The sequence below is a fragment of the Lycorma delicatula genome, chromosome 11 (genome assembly GCF_047948215.1).
Source record: "Lycorma delicatula isolate Av1 chromosome 11, ASM4794821v1, whole genome shotgun sequence".
Classification (NCBI taxonomy): domain Eukaryota; kingdom Metazoa; phylum Arthropoda; class Insecta; order Hemiptera; family Fulgoridae; genus Lycorma; species Lycorma delicatula.
Window position 1 is genome coordinate 7,270,442 of NC_134465.1, and position 22,545 is coordinate 7,292,986.

At 28.8% G+C, this 22,545-nt stretch overlaps 1 protein-coding gene across 2 annotated transcripts in view; it reads left to right on the plus strand.

The window, feature by feature from the left end:
* Etf-QO (electron transfer flavoprotein-ubiquinone oxidoreductase) overlaps positions 1 to 22,545 on the plus strand; it is an 88,846-nt gene that overhangs the window by 10,606 nt on the left and 55,695 nt on the right. For both annotated transcript variants that reach the window (XR_012758306.1, XM_075378907.1), the window contains exons 2-4: positions 3,916 to 4,023; positions 19,384 to 19,536; positions 21,378 to 21,536. Coding sequence is in view for 1 of the 2 variants with exons in the window: in XM_075378907.1 (XP_075235022.1) it covers positions 3,916 to 4,023; positions 19,384 to 19,536; positions 21,378 to 21,536 (420 nt within the window). In the remaining variant the exon portion in view is untranslated. The remainder of the gene's footprint in view (positions 1 to 3,915; positions 4,024 to 19,383; positions 19,537 to 21,377; positions 21,537 to 22,545) is intronic.

The window sequence follows — 22,545 nt, forward strand, 5'->3', positions numbered from 1 at the left end:
TCATTTTTAATTATTTGGTTGATGCATTGACTAATATGAATGTTTAATTTTCATATTATGTTATTTCACAACAGAATCTAAGCCCAATTACAGTTAGTTATTTGGTGTTGTCTCAATTCAGATTGACCACCTCTGAAATACCATTAATAATCAACTATATAAATTTACCATAAATAGTATATCCATTTCCAGTTATACCAAGATTCCATGCCAGGCTTACTATGAAAAGAGATTGCCGAAATAAATTCCCATTCCCATCTTCACTTAGCCAAGTATATTGATTCGTATTGGTGTGCCTAGCCCACATAAATGCAGTTTAGTCCTACAGATGACTCCATTCTGCTGAGCACATTTACTGACTGTAGAAAATCTGCATTAATGGCAAAATTATTCTAGTAAAGTCTCTTTGGTAGAGAACTTGCATGTGCCAGAACCTGTATGACAAATTTCAACACTTTTGGTCATTCAGTTGATAGTGAGTCGTCATTTAGCACAGTTGGGTTTTTAATATTGTGTGTCAAAATAATATGAAGTTTAAAGGTTGAGTAACATCTCAATTTAAAATGTTTTGTAAAATTGAACACATCAACAGAATGTATTTAAGTGCATACTGAGGCTTACAGAAAAGACTATATAGACTATTTGTGTGTATGTGTCTTGAGTAGCACAAAAGAGTCAGAACACAGAAGACAATGAACATCCTAGATGACTTTCCACTTAAAGAGCCAGAGGAAATATAGAAAAATTTAGTCAGATTTATCAAGAAGAATTTTGATTTACAGATGGAGGATACTCTACATATATTGTAAGCTTTGACAGAAGCTCTGCAGGGAAAATTTAGCATTAGGATCTCAAGATGAAAAATGTTTCTACTGAAATGAATTGTAGGGTTCTTAGAATAAAGCAAAAAGAATGTTGATAGAAAATTTCACTACAGCAACTTGATACCAACCCCGATCCAAGATTTTGTAATTAATCTATCATTAACGACAAAAGTATTGTAGTAACATTGTTAAGGTATGTATGTATTATGTATTTCAGATGCCCTAAGTGTGTGTTCATTGATGAATTGGTATGAAACGCAAGTTTTTTATAAAAATGAAATAATATTTATATAAAAAAACAGAAAACTTTGGCTGATGCTAAGTTTACTTATGGGAGGTGGAGTGAAATGAAATGGTTTACTGATATCTTCTTCACCTACCTGTTGCACAGCAGAATAACAAGTGTGCTGAAATGCAGGTTATATTCAGTTCCCTTCTACAAACTATTTACCACAAGAATTAGCTGTATAGTGAGCATGACTACCCTCGATTCTGACTGGTATCCCTTATACCTAAGGTGCTTTACAGGTATCAGAACTATAATAAACACTGGGGTAGCATAAGCCAAGAGATTAGTGTAATCCACTAGAGTAAAATGATTTCCCATTGTTTTTTTCACTGAGCTTAATATACTGTTGCATATCATCACGTCAAGCCAACATAAGTTACATTTGTGTTTGTAAGTGTTCTCTAACACCTTTCCTTTATTCATAACAGGAGCCGGCTATATAATGAGCTTCATTAATCTCAGAAAAAGCGCTCTGAATAGTGATATTTATTCTTTCTATCTATTGATCATTAGGATGATGGGGACAAATTGCATTAAGAAAAAAATTACCTCTTTCGATAAAACAGCAATGAATTACATATATTTTGTCTTATCAGTAAGTGAAAAGTAATTTTATATTTAACTCAATTTGAATTGGGGTCCTGTTCCATCTCAGAACAATCTATTCATCCAATGATGTTTAAAATAAAATCCCATTTATTCAGTTCTTGTTCTTCGGTATTAATTTTTCTTGCTTTTACTCTTTTGAAATCTACTGTCTAGACTTTCAATCAGTTAAGCAATGCTTTTTTCTTTCAATAACCACCTATTGTTCTTATTGTAACATTTATTGTTCTTTTACAAATAGAATCAAGATATCTAATGGAAAGCTAAAAATAAAACTGAACCTATTTTTGTTCTCATCATGAATATATATCTTTTAAGATTAGCAAAAACTAAAAGTTAATTAAATCAAATGGAACTTGTGAACCTGAAAGGTGGTGCAATAATTTTTGAGATCTGATGAGTAATTTTATTTTTTATAACTCCTCAAACTTGACTGTGCATATTTAATATAGGTACATGCATTAATATAATTAAGAATGATTACATATTTTAGCATCCCATGTCACCAGTTCTAAATGACTCCATCAATTTTTTAAATACACTACACAATACATTTGCATAATATAATGCACAATGCTATTTGTTATTACTGACTTAATTAAATTAATAAAAATAATATTTTTACCTTCATGTCTTTGTTAACTTGAATGGTTTCATTGTTGGGGTGATGTTTTGATGCGGTTCTTTACCAGTCATGATATGGAAAATAATTTATCTTCCTCTCTTTTGAAGCACTTAAAAATACTCAAATTATATTTTGATTTAATCCATCCGAGTCAAAATCTCTGTGACTTGTCTTAAATGCTGAAATTTCTTTGTGGAATATGTAGCAAGAACAATAATCATTAAGTATTCATCTTTTTGTTCACTTGAACAATAACAATATAATCTGCACAAATAGTAGATCTCTCATTTATGGTCATCTTCTTCTTTAAACTTTATGACATTATTGCCTTAAACTTTTTTTACTTAATATTGTAGATCTATAAATTTCATCATGAATTTCGGTAGTGTTATGACCTTCAATTTTGTTATGTTGAAGTATACTATCTCAGATGGGACTTCATAAGAAGCAGGATTTTTTGTCATTGCAGCCTTCACCGCTCGTATTTGTTGTTATTGGAATTCAAAAATCAACTAATGCAACATACCTTCAAAATTATTTTATTCTGCCCTGATTTTATTTATTTATTACCTTATGATAAATTTATTGCTGTTATTTCATATAATTATCATATTTTTGTATTAAGTTATCACATGTAATGTTGAACATCACCTACATTTTAGTTATGTGACACTAACTATTTTTTATTTAACTAGCAAAAAGGTAACAGAACCATTTCTTTTGTTACTTTCTCTAGTAAGCCCGGTGAAATCTTGTTATTCTTAAGTATGTCTGTGTCATATTTGAGAGTGACTTGTTTGAAATTTAACAAGACTACAACTTCCTCTGTTTTAGTTCATTAATTTTGTACTTTATAATGCTGCTCTGACAGCTTTCCTTTGATCCTTCCAGGCAAATGCTGGAGAAGTTCCTTTTTGTTTATTTATTTAGTATAATTCTGAAAAGTTATTTATTTAGTAATGAACCAGCTGCAGTTATTAGGTATGAATGATATTCAATTCGGTATCGCCTAAATTACATTTTATTAGCAGGTAACGTTTACTTATTGTCTTATACATCATGATTGTATAAAGATTTTGATTCCTTAATTCTAATTTATGTTTTTAGTATTCTTGAGTTTAAAAAAAAATGGTTTTTACAAAATTTTGTTTTCATTTCACAAAAATGTATTGCAGGTTGTGGATTAAGACTTTTTGTGTGATTATAGAGATCAGTCTACCTTAGTAAATTATAATTTTTAATTGAAATCATATCTTTTAAAAAATATTGTTTGCTAGGCTTGAAAATTTTTTATCATTCACCAGCTTAGGCAAAAGTAAATAGATTATATACTCGTAATGTAAAATAAATACAAAATTGATAGATATGAAAGACAAAGAGTTTTGAATTATGTGCTATTGCACAATGATTTTACCTGATTTGGTAGCTAAATATTGTCAGACAATAATTGAACAGTGTCGTTATTACTCTTGTTTATATCTTTGATTAAATAAATAAAGAATATAATACTTCATTTATTTTTATTTGCATTGAACTCTCATTTATTTATTGTATGTTTTGTATGATTTCAGTGCAAAGGTTAACATTATTTGCAAAGAGATATTACAGTGAACAAGCGTTTCCTAAGATTACTACTCATTACACAATTGTTCCCAGGGATAACGATCCAAGATGGAAAGGTCAGTTGTATAATTCCTTGTCTTGCATGCGCGCACGCGTGCGCGCGCGCACACACACACAAAAAAAAGCTGCAGCATATAATTCTAAATAATTTACATTAGTTTAAATATAATTCTAAAAAAATATCTGTATTATGAATATATTATTAATTAATTGCAACTTTCATGTTAGTATCAAAGAATAGAATTTATTATTTCATTGATTAATGGGAACAACTTTGTTAAAGTAAATAGTTTAGATTTTTAAAGATTTAATAAAATATTAAACTCTCCCGTCACCATAACTAAGATAAAATTTATTCAGTTTTTAGTACGCATTTTTTATGATAATTTGATTAAATATTATTTGTTAATGAAATTTCTAAAATATTGCATGTTGATTACTGTTCTATGTTGATCCCTGTGTACTTCAGTCACTCTGAGAAGTAATATAAAACATACCGTTATGATGTACATTACGGAATAGAAATGTTAATTAATGTACAGAATTGGTGGTGTCTAGGTATCTGCAGTCAGAGTAGACAATTTTTTAAATTTCTAATAGTTGAACATTATAAAACACTCAATTATGCAATCATCAATAAATACTTAGACGTTTGTGTATAGGCCGTTTGTTTTTGGCAGCTCAATTTTAGACAGATATCCAGTGCGAGGCTATGACAGTTTGTTTTAAAGGCGTTCGTTAGAGGCTAGCAATAGTAGTGTGTGTGCATTTCATTCTGTACCTAAGTTCATGCTGTCAATGTCAGTGCTTGTACAGTAAGCACAAGAAGTGAGATGCAAATTACCGTGTAATTGTGTTTGTATTGGTTGGTTATTTATATTGTGTATTCTACACAATTCTATATTTATATTGTGTATTCTACAATATAAATGTGTTCTGTTTTTATCAAATTGTAAATATGCCCCCTAAAAAATTAACAATATTCCATAAAACTCTTTGTAGTCAAGCTAGAGAAATAGCGACTAATGTATATAAGTTTATGAACAAAGAAGCAGTTGTTGCAAAAATTGTAATGGGGTAAACAAAGTTCGTAAACACATCACAATCCACTGGTATTTCAAAATGATCCATTAGTTGAATAATAAGAGTTTCAAGAAATTGGTGAAAACACAAGTACATCTTTTAGAACTCCAGGTAAAAAAAACAATGTACCAAAACAAATAAAAAATTTGTTACCAGTTTTAGGAGAATCTATTTGTTTTCAGAGAGGGAAAACTAGTCTTAATAAAATTTTGAAAAAACTGGGATTTAATTGGGTGGGTAAGAATAAAAAAATAACTGTAAAATTTTAATTGAAACATATGACATACAATTAAAATACATACAATATTCTTAACTCATTTACAACAGTACCATCGAGAAAATGGACCTATTATTTACACTGATGAGACTTACATTCAGAGTAACTACATCGAACCAAAGAACTGGCATGACAACTCACCTGAAGGTTTTACTGTTGCTATATCAAAGGGCCAGAGGCAATTATAATCCATGCAGGGAGTATAAATAGTTTTGTTCCAAATGCATCGTTAATATATAAATCAAATCAGACCGCCAGTGGTTATCATGATAATATGAATTTTGCTAATTATGAACATTGGTTTATTTTGGAATAATTAATTCCAAATTTACCACCTAAAAGTGTTGTAATGGGTAGTGATTCTTATTAACAAAGAAATTAACAAAACTCTTACATTATCGTGTACAAAAACTTTAATGAAAGATTGGTTAACAAAAATGAAAATACCATTTTCACAAGACATGCTGAAAAAAGATTTGTATGAATCTGTTCAACTTCATGAACCGAGGCATAAGACATTTCAAATAGATAGGTTGCTGGCAGAAAAAAGCAAACTGCGTTAAGACTGTCACCATACCACCCTCATCTGAATCCGGTTGAATTAAATTTGTGTGATCTAAAATCTTCGGTTGTTAGAATCAGAAATGTTACTTTTAACACTAATGACGTGGCTCGTTTATGCTAAGAAAGGTTTAATATAATATCTAAAGAACAATGGAAGTCGAAGTGTAATCATGTCATTACAATTGAAAATGTATATACAAACAGAAGGCCTGCTAGATAATGTAATTGACAGTGCTTGTATGAATTTATAAGAGGATAGTGATTCTGAATCTGATACTACTAATTTGGAGGATGAAAGTGAACAAATGTCGGTAGTTGAAATGTTCACTGACATTGACTGATTGACATAGGCTCTACTTGTTCTATAAAAGAAATGGGCTCTACTTGTTCTATAAAAGAAATGGGCTGTTCATAAAATTATAAATTTTTAAATTACTGTACACCACCAAACTGTGTAACATTAAAACGTTAAATTTTATTAATCATTTTACTGTTGCATGATATGTTTTTAAAACTGTAACTTTTAAGTGTAGAAATATAAATGTATTGAGGATGTCGTAAAAGGTAAGAAGTTAAATTTCATTACTTAATAATTACATAAGTAACTTATTACTAGGTCTACAAAAAAGTATTTTTACTTTCTATTCAAAGGAATAACATAATTTTTTACCTCCCAGGATACATAAGATGCAGCTGGAGAAGCTCTAATCAATAATTGTGACTATGACTGTACCGTCTCTGTAGTTGATTAAGTTTTTGTCCTTGGTGAAAATACATGCGTACTCCTCGTTTCAGAGCGGGTAATTTTATGATTTATGCAGCTATGTCCAGTTGCCAAAAATAAACAGTCTGGGTACATATGTAATCAAAATTTGATTTAAATAAAAGAAGATCTGAATGGTAAAATTATAATAATAATTGAATAAACAGCATGTAACAAAACACTGCAAAAAGTGTGTTTCTGTACAAGTGTATAAAATAAAAATAGTTGTTTATGAAAAATTATGCAGTTTATTTTTGACAATCCCTATCAAATGTAAAAAGGTTTTTTCTTACATTTTATTTATGATAAACCGAATGTTTAAAAATGTTACTGCACATTTTTTTACAAGCTTAACATGGTTTAAAAATAATTTTTTTTTAATTTTAATTTTAATGTTTACGTTTTATAAACAATGGTAGAATTAATCTTTTTGTAATGTTTTGTAAATATTGAATATGTAGTTATTAATTATTGTTATTATTGTCATTGCCGTTTTTTAAAATAATTTTTTGAATTTATTCCAATGTTTAGCATAACTCTTTCTTTGTGATGTTTGAAGTAATATCTATCTAAGTGATAGTGATATCTGAATTGTAGTTTTGTTTTACATTTTGTTTTTTTTTTATTGAAATCTGGTGGGAGGTTTTTAAAATATGTATTGATTATTTGTAATATTTTGTAACTAATTTTTGTGTGTGATATCTCCCTGTCGCTTTAAACTATACTTTTCGATTCTGTAAAGCAAATTTGAGAAAATTAAAGAAGTATGAAAATAGTTTTCATCATGCAAATTGATTGTAAATTTAATGAGGTGTAAACTTGGCTGTCATCAAGCAGTTACATTAATGTTATACCTTATAACCTGGATACAACTACCAGCCAGGTAGAACCAACTCTGTTCTGTGAGGAAAAGAATTGATCGGGTGTATAGAATTTATTCATTAAAAATTAATTTATTGATAATTTTAATATATTTTTAATTGTATATTAATTTATTTTTACATTATATTACATTTCTCAATTATTATTTATTTCATGTATATCATTTAATCTACATATGTTGAAGTAAAGTTTATTTCTTATATATCTTTTGTCTGCAATAACAATGGTTTATTATTCAGTTCAATGATTTTAATAGAGGTCTATTTTCTAAAAAGTGTTTTATTTGAACAATACACTTTGTCTATTATGATTTAATTATGAAAACATAAGATGTAAAACATTGTATGGTTATTATTTTGTGTAATATAACTCGATATTTCTATTGTTATAAACTTTATCTTTTATTTCTACCCCTTAAAAAGATATTTTTCAATATTTTCAAAAAACAGTGACATTCATAATTCCTTTTTTTAAATAATTTGAAATGAAAAGATATTTAAGATGTTTAGCTAATTTAATAAAAATTTCAGTAATGGAAGAAGAAGAAGACTGGTACAGATAATTTTTATTCTTTTCTGATATCTGTATTTTTCCACCTTCTGCTGATTCTTTTAGCATTGTTTAAATCGACCCTTCTTTTCATGATATATCTCGGGCAGTTTGCTTTTCTATTCTTATTTATTTTAAGTTTCTGTTCTTATTAATTTAATCTTTTCCAGCCTCCTCCATGCCCATATCTCAAACACATGTGCTACGATCAAATGCCAAAACAACTGTTAATTTGTGTCGTAAATTTAATCTACCTAGAAACATCCGTGGTATCTTGTACAATGATAATGAAATTTTGGATCGGATGTTTCTGTATTTGCGTAGTACTAGGTTACTGCAAAAAATTTAATATTGTCATATATATTTTTTACGCTAGAAGAGTTTTGATAATTTTTTTCCCTTGCTTTCAATTTTGATTTTTTTGGTTCTATGTCTTAAATTTTATTATCCGAGTAGGGAGTCTTTCGCACTCCCTATCGGAATTAGTTAAATTTTATATAGTTTCCTTCTCTATTATTTTAGCTTTTATATTTTAAAGACTCCATCTGTGATATTAGTTTTGAGTTTTATTTCACTTTTTTAACCTTTGTTTTAACTTAGTTTTAAATTTTTTATTATATAATTTGTATTAGTTTTATTATTTTAGTGTTATTTTACCTTTTTATTAAAAAAATTCCGGGCGATGATAACGCACAGGCGTTTTTCGCCCTCCCCCCCAAACAAAAACTTAATTTCAGTTAAACGATTCTGTAGCTATTGCTATTCTTGTTTTTATTTTGTTTTCATTTTTACAATCTTCCCTTAACAGGGTACTTAAACATATATGTACTGTTTTATTTGCTTCTTTTGTGTAGATATTCATCGGCTTATTGTTTTCTAACTATTAACTGTAGCTTTTCTAATATTATTTTTTATTATATGTCATAATTTATTATAATTTTGAAATAATCACTTGGAATATTGTGTGTTTCATTTAAAGATTTGATATCATTTGTGAATCTTATTTAATTAATTCTTCTTCCTTCTATGGTGATTCCTTCATTTTTTCTACAGCATCTTCTTCATTTCTTAAAAGTATACATAATAAACAAGTTTGGGAATAATTAACACTTTCCCTTACTCCTCTTCCTAGGTTGATCATTCTGTTTTCTCATTCTCTATTTTTATAACTGTATTTGAGTCAGGTACAATTCTTTAAGTAATGTTCTAACTTTACATTGTACTCTATTTGAATTTTTAATATTTCCAATACTTCATCCCCTCTGACACAATCAAATACTTTTTCAAATATCTTTTTGTATAGAAAACATATATATATATATATATATATATATATATATATATTCATTTTCCTCTTCTAACATAGCTCTCACCAATGTTTTTTATTAGTCTAGTTACATAGCTTGCCGCCTTTCTTTCATGAGTTCATATCATTTTTCTGTAAGTATTTTTTTTGGTACAATTTTTAATCAGTATTCTTTTTAATATAAATTAATGTGTGATGTATGTATACCTTCAGTTTAGTTGTTATACTGACTTAAGGCCGCTTTATGCTTTCCTTTTGAGTTCGAATTAGGTATGAAGCACATATTTGTGAATTTTCTCTTGAATTGTAATTCTGTTATATTTCCTAAACACATCAGGCTTATTCTGATTCATAAAAAAATTTAAAAAGTTAACTACATTGCTATTGAGGGCTTTTTAAATGTTCATTGTATCTTGTTTTTCCAATGTAAAACGTACAATCATAACAGTTAAGTTTATATATTCCGAGGCCATTAAGACCATTGCTTTATTTAGTGATTGTGTACTGCTTGGTTTTATATATGTTTTTATGTTTGGTTGTTTTATGTAAGGTTTGTTTTATGTTTTTTCCTGAGGTCTATCCTATATTCAACTTAAAATTTTTGGGCTATTTGCTCTAATTCTTTAAGTATGCTAAAGTATGATGTATTTTTGATTTTGGTCCTATATAAAATAAAATAAAATGAGGGTGCTGTTATATCAGTTTGTAGATGCTATATATTTTGTAGTGTTAAGTTCTCTTTAAATATGGTAACTGTTTGTTCAGGTTGTACCTTATGAAATTTTCTTCCTGTTGTTAGCTAAATCTAATTTTAATTTCTGATTAGCTAAGTTTACCAAATCATTTAATAATGGTATTTTTTGTTCTTGGATGTTTGTAGAATTTATTGGATTTTAATTGTAATCATGAATAGGAAGTAATGACAGATTTATCAGCAAATACATTGTAGAAAAAAAGAAATATTATAAACAAAATACAAACTGATAATATTGTTTATATATTAACTGTGAGAAATGTAAATTGGTTGAATAATGAAATGATAATGAATTGTTATTATCATTTGGAATGTTTAATGCATTCTTTTAGATAAACAAAATGTTAGATAGGAAAATAAGTTTAGCCTTTTTTTCTTGAGCATAGTATTATTATATTATCTTTTTTTTACAAAAATGTAAGTGACAGCATGCAGATAAAAATTTCTAAAGAAATTTAATTAAACAATGTGTTATGTATGTTTTTTAATTTTTATTTTATACATCATTGGATCAAGTCTTAAGAATCAACTACTTTTTTGTGAATTAAATGTATTTTTATCCAACTTAAGTTGATTATGTTTTTTAAGTGAGGGCCAGTCGAACTTTACTGTTTGTTATACACAGATAACTCTTGTGTAGCACATTTATTTGTATCAGTAGCTATGTGGTAGCACGTCCAGTCATGTTCCTGTTGATTGCAGTCCTTTTAAATGATTACCAATGCAAATAAACTCGTGAAGTGTGAAATTCAAATAGTAATTAATTTCTTAATGTCGAAAAACAAATCTGCTGTTGTAATCCACAAAGATATGATTATGGCTTAAATTTTATGCGTGTAGATAAAGTTAGAAAATCATGTCGTTCGTGTTTAGAGGGCAAGACTAATGTTCATGATGAAGAACATTGTGTTAAGTTGTCTGTAATCGCAAATGTTTTTTTGAAAAAAATTTACAAAAACCTTCAAAAATAGACAATTTACAGCTTCACAATTATCTAATGAATTTCTTGATTTTTATGTCATTTATTCAGTCATGTAAAAACTGGATTACAGGAAGTTGCGCATTAGGTGGGTGCCAAAAATGTTGACAAATAATTCAAGGAAAAAGTCTTTCCACACTGCTACCAAAATGAAGGTGATGAACTGTTTAACTATGTCGTGACAGAGGTGAGACTTTGATATCCTACTCTAATATGAAACAAAGCAGCAGTCTATGCAGTGCCAGGATTCATCATCTCCCAGGCCCAAGAAATTTAAGAAAAATATTTTGGCAGAAAGCTTATGGTCACTTGAGACAACCGAGGGATATTGATTATTGAGTTCTTGATCCTGAGAGTATTGTAAATGCCTATTGGTATTGTGAAATTCTTAAAAAACTTGATATACTATTTAAACAAAAAAAAAAAAACATGGGAAGCTCCCCATTGGGATTATGTTTCCACGCAATAATGCCCTGGTAGAACAATTTAGAGCAGGCCCTGTCGCAAGTATATTTTTTGATTGCAGTGAGCCATCACTTTGAAATAGACAGGACCAATTGCTGGCATCTTTCTGCCCATCTGATAGGATCACCCAGTTTTTAAAGCTGTCCTTGAAAATTCTCATTTACAATGGTACGAGTCCCATCTATGATGTACAGCACCAATGAATGTTTTTATCCTCTGTGGAGACTCAATGTGATAAATTTTAATTATGACCTTATAACCTTTAAAAAAACAAAATCTCCTATTGCCTTTAAGCAAATGTTTTACCAATTTCTATCGAAGACAAACCCAGACACAGTAGTATACACAGATGGGTTGAAATACAATAATACTGTTGGATGCACTTTTGTTGTATGTTACAGAATGTATTTGTTCGGTCTACCTGGTATTACAACTATCTACAATGCTGAACTGTGCGTCTTTAAACATCATCGGCTTAAAATATCGTCTCGTACTCATTTGTAATGATTCGTGTAGTGCACTGCAAGATGATTTGTATTCTAAACATCCTATCGTCACTGAAATTCGTACTGCAATCGCCGAGTTGAACTGTCACAACACGACAAGTTAGTTCTGCTAGATCCCTAACCGTGTGGGAATCCTGGGTAATGAACATGCAGATTCTGCTACTAAAGATGCTTTTAGCCAACTGTCTTTCACCATTCGTGTTACTTCTACAGATTTTATTAATTCTATTAAACACACACTTCGTGGAAGGTGGGAGGGTGACTGGACTACTACAGTAGATAATAAACTCTGACACATTAAGCGTACTATGCTACCATGGAGCTGTTTAATCTGGGAAAACTGTAGAGAGGAGGTTATTACTTGCCATTTACAAATAGGGCATGCTAATCTTTCACATGGACACCTAATAAGTCAGATCGATGCAACAGTTTGCGATCATTGCGACTGCCTACTAACGACGCACTACATCCTTATGGACTGTGTGTGTTATCCAGCATTGCGGCGTAAATTTAAATTAGGAGCTAACATCCTAGATATTCTAGGAAACAATACGATAATGCTATCGAATATCTTGTTTCTTTAGGCCATGCATCTGTTTACGGGCTGTTTAATAATAATTTTAATTTGTTTTCATTTGTAACATTGTATTATGTTTTTTCTGGATGATGATAACGCAAAAGTGTTTTTTTCCCTCCCAAATATAAAAAAAATCATACACTGCAAACAAAAACTGTTTTAAGAATTAAAGGGAATTTGCTAGGAAGTCTTCGAATACCCTCTGTACAGTCCTGATCTTGCACCTACAAATTATTACCTTTTTCTCCATATAAAACAATGGCTTGTAGAGTTTTGAAAGTAGTAAATAGATTGTTTAAATCACTCTGGTAAAATGTTTTCTATTGTTAAATAATAGAGCTAATAGTATGATAAGAAAATGTGTTACATTGAATGGTGACTATATGGAAAATAATAAATAATTCATATATTATGTTTATTTAAATTAATAATAAAGTTTATAATATGTTACTCACTTCTTTTTTTATATAAAATGACCATCATTTAAAAAAAGCCTCTTATATCAAAGAAATGTTTACTTTTTATATTTAAGTCTGGTTTACATGATCTTCTGGTTATACTTTTATTGTAAAAAGTTATTCATGCTTGTAAATGTTACATTTGGATAAATTACTATTAACATCTTTTAAGTTATTGGAATAACTTAACCCCTCTAGGTGTGAGAGAAGGGTCGCATGGGTAAATACCAGATATGCGAAATGTAGGGATGCTTCATAGGTTAGGGACAGGAAGGACAGCTCTGTAGCTGAGGGATGGGCTGGCTGTCCAGGAGAGGAAGCCGGCATGTCCTGATGATGCTAGGGAGACCCCGGTGGGATGCCTCTACAGAGGGCTAGACAGGGAGGGCAGGCTGCTGCCACGACACCAGGTGATGCTAGATTGGCAGACTGGTTGCCTTAGGGGTGTTTAAATCAGAGAAAAAAGTTATTAGAATAAATTGAAATAGAATTAGTATACTGCATTGCAATTTTGTATGCATTTTGGTATTCCCTATAACTGTAGAATCTAGAAATCAGAAATTTTACATACTTACCTAAAATGATATATAGATGTGGAGAATGAAAAAGGAAAAAATAATATTGGTATTCTGCCATATAAAAAATACAATTTAGTCTAAGTTTTGCACATAGCACATAGCATTAAGTTGTTTAAATTTTGGAACATTCAAACACCAGTGTGAATTTAAATGAGTCATTCTCATTTACTGCTACATAGTTAATAATTTTCTTAATAAAAGGACATTTTGTAACTTCGTTTTTGCTTTTATAATTTTCTGTTAAAGTATATTTATGATTTTATATTTTCAAATTGCATAACATTTTTTTATTATTGTTTAGTGGTAATGTTAATGGTAAAGTTTTTTCTTATATAGTAGCTGGTACATTTTTATAAAACCATCCTTAGAGGCTAATGAAATTAACCCAGTTTAAAATTTCAGCTGTTTAAATCAAAAATATTTCAATTTACTACCGATGCAAAAATAATTGCTTTTTTATTGCAAAAAAATTGATTGTGCAGAAACTATTGCTAATATTTTTTTTTCAAATGGCTTCCTTGAACAATTGGCCAAATTAAATTTATATAAAATTGTGACCTTTTTGAATGAAAATTCTGTAGTAGTTACATAATCTTTACATAAAGAACTGAGGTTATCTTTTGATAATTTAAAAAAAAATAATTGTAAGGTTAAACAGGACTTGTGTATCTCATTGAATTTATACACTGAGTAAATTTTCATATGAATTGAATTGTTTGATTTGAAATCCCCGTTCTAAAAAAAATTTAATTTGATTAATCATGAAAATTTTAATATCTGTATTAAGTCTTTTTTAATAAAATTCTCATCCAGACAAAATTTACAATTTTTTCTTCATAAATCCTTTACTCTGTTGTTCATGTTAAAAACGCTTAATTACAGTGATTATTAGTGCAGTTCAAATGCATAAATGTGTAAACTCATACTGTCAACACAAAAAAATGAACTAATAGTAAAATGGAATAGAGGTTGTAGTATCTAGAAATAACAAAAGGATGATTAAATTCTTTCTGGTAACTTGCAGTGAATATTTAAAAGAATTATGAAATATCTATTTACTATATTTAATTATATTTTTATATTTATAGTTTTTTTTTGTGTTAGTATTTATCTAAAATTAAAGTTCTAAGCTTCCTTAATCATTTATTGACCTATTGTAACTATGTAGGATTTTTCAAAAACCAGTTTTTATTTTTCTGGTTGTTAATGTATTTTTTAATCATTATTATTAAAATATTACCATCTCCCTCTTTATTGTTATATTTCTGGATATATTGAGTTCTTCCTGAGCCCTGCTGATGATTGTAAATATCTCTCTGTACATTTGGTATTGTAGTGTAACATTTAGTATTGTAGCTTGTATATTTTTAAAATAGGTTCAAAGGAATTGAGAAATGTTGAATGATACTGTTCTTAAAACAGTTTGGATTTAGTTAAAGTTTTTTTGGTTTATAAGCTGTTCATTTTTAGTTCAAGAAACACCATTGTAAATGCAATTAAAATAAAATTAACTTATTTTTAATTTTAGAAACGTTCCCAACTTCCTTAAAAATTATAGTTTTATAAATGAATTTATTTTTGTACTGTTTTGAACGATTGATTGATTTTAGTAAAAAAATATTTGTTAAAAAAGTATTTATCTCAAAGTGATGTGTTATTAGGGTGGGGAAATAAACAGACTTCATGTGGGTCTTCATCTCTCTGTAAAAGTTAATTAAAAGAAAATAAGTTGTGTAAATTGCTTTCTTTTAAACTGACTTCATATAAAGGAATATTCTACAATTACATTAATTTCCCGCCTAGATAGCGCTGTAGTAGAGCTATATCTCTAAAGGGAAAGTATTGTAATCGGTTCAATTTGGGTATATGCAATTTTCACCGGATCTTAATGTTGACACCTAAGGAATCCAAAAACCGGATGGTAACTTTCCGGATGCTAATGTTCATATGTATGTGTGTGTTCGGTGTCAGCCTCCTCCTCATAAGAAAAATAACCTTATATCTCCAGAACTACTGGACCGATTTTTACCACACTCGGTCATATGACATATATATACGGGGCATTTATACCGATAAATTTTTTCAACTTAAAAGCTCAAGGGGGTGAGGCTGTATAGCAAGGTCACCCTCAGTATCTTGAGATTTCACCTAATTAAGGTCATATTTTTCTTTGGCACATTTGTTAAAAATTAAAAATAACAATATTTGCAAAAAAATACTTTGCAAACCGCACCCACCCCAAAAAATGCTCAAACTACTGTTTTGTTCTGATGGCACTTATGAGTAATAGAATTAAATAAATGAATAATATTTAAAAAGTTAAAAAGTAACTTCGTATGGCTGGGTCTTGAACTTGATGGTCCGGTCGACACGGAACCTGATGCGTTAATCTTCACAACACGGAACCTGATGCATTAATCTTCACGGCTACACCAGTCTGCCGTAAACTAAATTTGTTTTATGTAAGCTGTGAAATTACAGCTTACAGAGCTGCCTTTACTAGGACTTGAACACTGGAACATTCGACTTCCAAATCAAATGATTTGGGAAGACGCGTTCATCACTGGACCAACCTGGTGGGTTATTTTTAGTGCCTGTCCTTCTTTTTAATTAACGTTAAAAAAGTTTATTTAATTTATATTATTTCAGTATTTCAGCTTCTGTACTGAAATTTTATTCAATTTATTTTCTCTAAATAAGGCATTATTTAGATGGAAACATATGCAATCTTTATCTTGTGGATATTGAGTAAATTCAACATTTTTTATACAGTAATTTTTTGTTCAAATAACCTAGTGAATTGTTGTTATGCATAATATTCTTATTACATTTTGATACTAGATTGTGTGGACATAACTTTGCACACAACAGCCTAAAAGGCATTTTTTTATAATCCTAATTTTCTGATCCTTCTTGTGCGGTTTTACGGACCTAGCAAAGACGTAGAACTTGTACCCAGAAAACAAGATTACACACAAATTTTTGTTTTGATATATTCTTTTTTCCTGCCAGTCCCTATATATATTACAAGAGATTAGGATGCATGTTGTTAACTGATAATAACTTTGGTTAGGCTTTTTGAATTACCACAGTATAAGAAACTAAAGCTCCCAGTCTGATCTATTTGTATAACTGTTACTACAAAATGTTATGATGCTGAAGATGTAGTTTATGTATGATCAAGTTAAATTTCATTTAACTTGATCTTGAAAGGGTAAGTAATAAAAAATGAATGATTTATCCACAAACTGACTGGGAAACAGGATAAACAATCTCATCTACTTCTAAAAGATGCTTCAAAACCTAAACCAGGTCTGGATATTAATCCTATCATCAGTTCTTTAGGAGAGTAGAATATCTTTACCCAGGACCTGGTTAAGGTATTTTTAATCAACAATTTTGGGCTGAATGGCTTGAATAATTGTAAGAAATTGCATTTTCTTCACTTACTAAAAGTTATTTAAGAATAGACAGAGGTGAAACCTTGTTCTTCTTTAGAATTTGCAGAGAATGAAAATATTCTAATGGAAAAAAGCTACGTATCCCCAGAAATAGTGAATTGTTTCTGGAAAAGTTCATTAATGTTAATCCATTATTAATTTCCAAAATGTTTGAAGATACTGGGAAAAGAAATGTGTGTGTGTGTGTGTGTCCATGAAATCGATATATTCAATTTGAGGATGATTTTAATATAAGGTTTTTATTATTTTTCTGAAAATATTTTTATTTATTTATTTTATTAAATATTTTTATTTGTTTTTTACAGATCATTTGTACACTTTTGTACTTTATTTGGTATGGATATTCTGCATGCAATCATACACATTCCTAATATTATTCCTGATAATAATTTTTATTCCTTTACTCCTACTCACTTTGATTCCTTCTTATTGGTTTGTATGACTTTTTTTTCTATTTTAGTCTATTGTGTTTATATGTAATATACCAACTTTTTTATTGTGTTTGTGATTAATGTAGTGTAATAATTATTTGGTTCTAATTTTAAAACAATAAGGATATGTAATCAAATTTTATGTTTGAAAAATTAAATTTATTTTTAAAGAAACTATTATATGTACTGCCCTGAGGCAGGTCCTTTCTTCACATCCATTTCCCTTTTCCCAACTGCCTCTTCTAGTAATTTTTTAATGAATCCTTTTCCTTTCATGTTATGTCCCATATGGTATACCTTTCTATGTTGATTTATTAATATTCTGTTTTTGTTAACCTTCCTTATATTTCATTTTCACTTTTTCTATCTACTTAATCTTCTTAGTACCGGCAATTCGTCATCAAAATAGGCTGTATTTGAAAATCGTGCGTTAGGGGTGATGAGGGAAGCTTAACTCCAGATTTTTAACATCTCCCTTCCCATATATTTTTGAAAAACTCGAAATACTCAAAAAGGTTTTGAATGCGTTTTTCTCTGAATCTATGTATTTTAGAGAAAAGTTTAAAAAAAAAAATGTAGAGGACATTCTCCTTTACAATTAATGTCTTTGAAGTTATGCCGTATAATTTGAAATTGAAATACTAGGTGGCGGTGAAGTTGTAAAAAACATTGTAAACGAGTAGACCGGTTTTGAACATGTGCCCAATTCACAACACTTTCACAAGCTACAGCTCCAAAACAGTAAGTTGTACAAGAAAATTGTTTAAATAAAAGTTGTCTGTTTTTTGAGATGAACAACTTTTCCAAGTGCAATACATGAAAAACATTTTTTTCCGGTGAAAAAACCGAAAAAACATGTTTTTTACAACTTCAGCGCCACCTAGTATTTCAATTTCAAATTATACAGCATAACTTCAAAGACATTAATTGTAGAGGAGAATGTCCTCTACATTTTTTGTTTTTGGAAAACTTTTCTCTAAAATGCATAGATTCAGAGAAAAACGCATTTCAAAAACTTTTTGAGTTTTTCAAAAATCTATGGGAGGGGGATGTTAAAAATCTGGAGTTAAGCTTCTCTCATCATCCCTAATATATGGAAAAAACATCAATTTGTAGGTAAGGATTTTAAATAAAAATACAAATTGACTGTACTACCTCCAATTTTTATGTCCAAATTTTAAATGGCTCTAGTCTTTCTTTTCTTAGTATCCTTGTTTCACATCCATATAGAAGTACACTCTAACATAATAATTCACAAATTTTATGATAGACTCCTTCTATTCTAGTTCCACACTATTATAAAATAACTGTTTTTTTTCTTTTAAATGAGTCTTTACCTATTTTCATTATTCTTTTTTATTTTTTTGCTATTATTGTTTTCACTTTATCTAAGTATCTATTCAGTTTTATTTGCTCAGTTCTTCCTTTTGTGCTGATATTAATTGGTTTTGAAGATTCAATAGCCTGCCTACAGATCAGGAAGGCTAGGATATTGTAAGCAGTCTGGGATCAAGACTGTAAAATATTTGGGTAAAAACATAAACATTTTATCTGTGTTTTGATTTTTAAAGCAAGTCTTTCAGGAGTATATTCAAGTGAAATTTATAATGCATTTCATAGTACATATGTAGGTTATATATTTATATTTTCTTAGATTATTTAACATAGAAAAAATGTTCTGTATATAATAATCACAATAATCTATAAAAGCAAAAATAAAACTTCTGATCTCTATCAGTTGCAAGTAGTCTCTTTGTTTTATCATATTTAAATTTCATTACAGATGTAAATATGGAAAGATATGTAGATGAAGCAGATGTCTTAATTGTTGGAGGGGGTCCAGCTGGTATGTCAGCTGCCATCAGATTAAGACAGCTTGCTGAAGCAAATGGAAAAGAATTAAGAGTATGCCTTGTTGAGAAAGCTGCTGAAATGGGTAAAGTATTTTTATTATTAGTTTATTTATCTTTTTTTTCTTACTTATTATATATATTTTTTTAATAAAGTAACAGCTAAAAAGTATAAGAAAACTTAGTGTTACAAAATGCTGTATAATCTTTATTGTTGTTCGCTGTTATTTTTTGTGACTAAAATTGTTGAATGTAACCTTATAAAAACAGCTCAAGTTTTGCTTGTGATACCAGACACAATAGGGAAAATGAGATGTGAAGTAACTTCATGTTGCTTTCTTTATAGAGCCAAGTCACTATCATACGAAACATAACAAAAAGCAGAACAAACTGCCGGTAAAATGTAATTCTATAAATGTGGAATTTTCACTCTATTTGCAAGAGGGAGTTTGGTAGAAAACATAATTATTTTCAGCAAAATCAGTGAAATTAGGACGACTGTTGCCAATTATATCTTTTTGTATTAAGACTAGTACAGATAGTATGAATCGTGAAATAAGCTATATTTTTCAACTATGAAGCAATCTGATCTTTAAATAGCAATCTTTTGGTATTATTAAATATTTTTTGTCGTTTAAAAATTTGTTACCGTAAACAAATTAATTTTTACATAAAAAGTATAACAATATATGAGTATTACAAACTCGTAATTTTAAGTAAACATAGTTTTGATGAAGAATCTTCACACATCACTGTTTGTCATACAGAATAAAACAAAAGGTGATTGGAAAAAAATTAACATCTCATAAAATAATTGTTTGAAATTTTAGACAGTTATCTAAATAATGTGGTAGTCTAAGTTATAACAAAATCACAGATGAAGGCTTTTTTTTAACAAAGTGTATTTTTTAATGTAACAGCCAAGATGGGAGGCAATTTTTTTATCCAATTTCTATCTCGATTACATTTTAAAATGTATGGAAAAATTTAAGTTTAGTTTAAAAAACACAATAATAAACAAGCTAAAAGCTTATACAGTTTTTCTAGTTAAAAGCTTATTGAAAGCAGAATCTACATCTAAGTAACACAATAGCTGAACTTAATTTCATTATGCCTATCCAAAGGTGGATTTAATTTTTGTGTTTTTCTAAATTTCTGTTGTTTCTGCTATCAATATAATTTTCTGTCTTCATATATACGTATATACCAGATGTCAAAAATTAACATTTAAAAGTAGCTTGCCGCAGAGCACTGCATCCGCAGCATTGTAACATGAATGCAGCATTGGTTTGTAGTCTGCCACACATATTGACATGACTGGAAAATTTTATATCATGTTATATGTGATATCCAAAATTACAAGTTTTCAACATTTAAATCGACCTTTTTTTATTTACATTATAGTTTTCTAAATAATGATTTATTACTATTATTGTAAATACAATTTTTTCTGATAGCCTAATAAAGATTTATTAGCCCACAAAGCTTCAGGAAAAATAAAAAAAAACTTTACTGTTAATAATTGTTAAAATCATTAATTTAGCAGCTGTTATTCGTATGTAGAATTTTGGTTATTTTAAAAAGATTTGTACATAGATTTAAAAAAGAAGTACATAAAACATTCCTGTTTTATTATGTTATATGTTTAGATTACTTTCATATAGCTTTGTATTGTGTTTTTCTTTTGAGGGTAAATAGGTACATTTGTACCTATTAAAATACTAGATTTGATGAGACATCATGTGCATTATCCACCTTACTATAGAACACTGTAGACTACACGCAAGATGTGTATATCATATGTAGTGGAATTTATGGATACCTGACTGTATTAATGTATAACATTAATTATTTAAATGCTATTTTTGTTATTAATTGGACATATATATTTCTTTATTGTAATGTTTTAATAATATTTTTGTTTTAGGCGGTCATATTTTATCTGGTGCTGTTATTGATCCAGTCGCTCTTAATGAATTAATACCAGACTGGAAAGATAAAGGTGCCCCTCTAACAACTCCTGTTGCAGAAGATAAATTCGGTTATCTTACCGAAAAATCAAGAATATCTATACCAATTCTTAAGGGTATTTATTTATTTCTTTTCTATTTTGTTCCTAATATTTTGTGTAACGTTTATATGTTAAAATTTTTATTATTTTTTTTTGAAAATGGTTTCTGTGATTAACCCATTTATCTACTTATATTCCCTAATTGTAGTGACTTAAGGTACAAAATGATAAGTACCTTAATGGATATTTAGAAATAATTTTAATTGTTTAAACGTTTGCATTGGTGATTTTGTTTAAAATCATAAGTTTCCAATCTTTCAAGTCGCTTCAAAAAAGGGATGGTTTTCAATTCAATCCCTGTTTGACTTTTGTTTTATGTACTTCAAGCTTTACTCTTCATCAAATGATTCTTTTTTATTATTTAATAAAGGAAGTCTGCGTTGTGGTGCCTTGTAACTTTTTCAAGATAATTTTATTGGAAAAAATTTTAAATAAAAAATTAAACAGTTAAACAGTTTGAAGATATAGATATTTTGCTGTTGTTGCTTGGTATTGAATTTTTAAATTGTAATGTTACTGAACCTGGAATTATTGTTATATTCAAAATATTTTTTGTATAAAATATTCAAGAAAATTGATAGAAGAACCTAGTTTTAATTTTTCAGTTAAAAATTACTTCATTTTATTGCATTCCAGGAAGCCTTAGTTCATGCTTTATAGATAGCATTCTGATTACATTGTTCCTTTGTACTTAATTTCTATTAGTGATTTCCCTTCTTTTCATTTCTTATAAATTTGTTTCATGTAGTAGTTTTTTCTGGAGCAAACCGTTCTTAAAATAAAGAAAAACTAAAAAAAATCTATTTAAAATGTATTTAAAAAACTGATTACAAAATACAACCCCAAAAAATTAAAAAAAATCTTTTCATACTAACTTAAACTTCAACTTCTTGAAGTTGTTCCAAATTAAGGGGGTCAGTAAGTTGATGTTAGTACTTTTATTTAATGTAGTATCAAATTCAAGAAGTCAAATTTTGAAGAAAAGTCAAATCTATGTATATGTATATATTTTTACTTTCCTTAT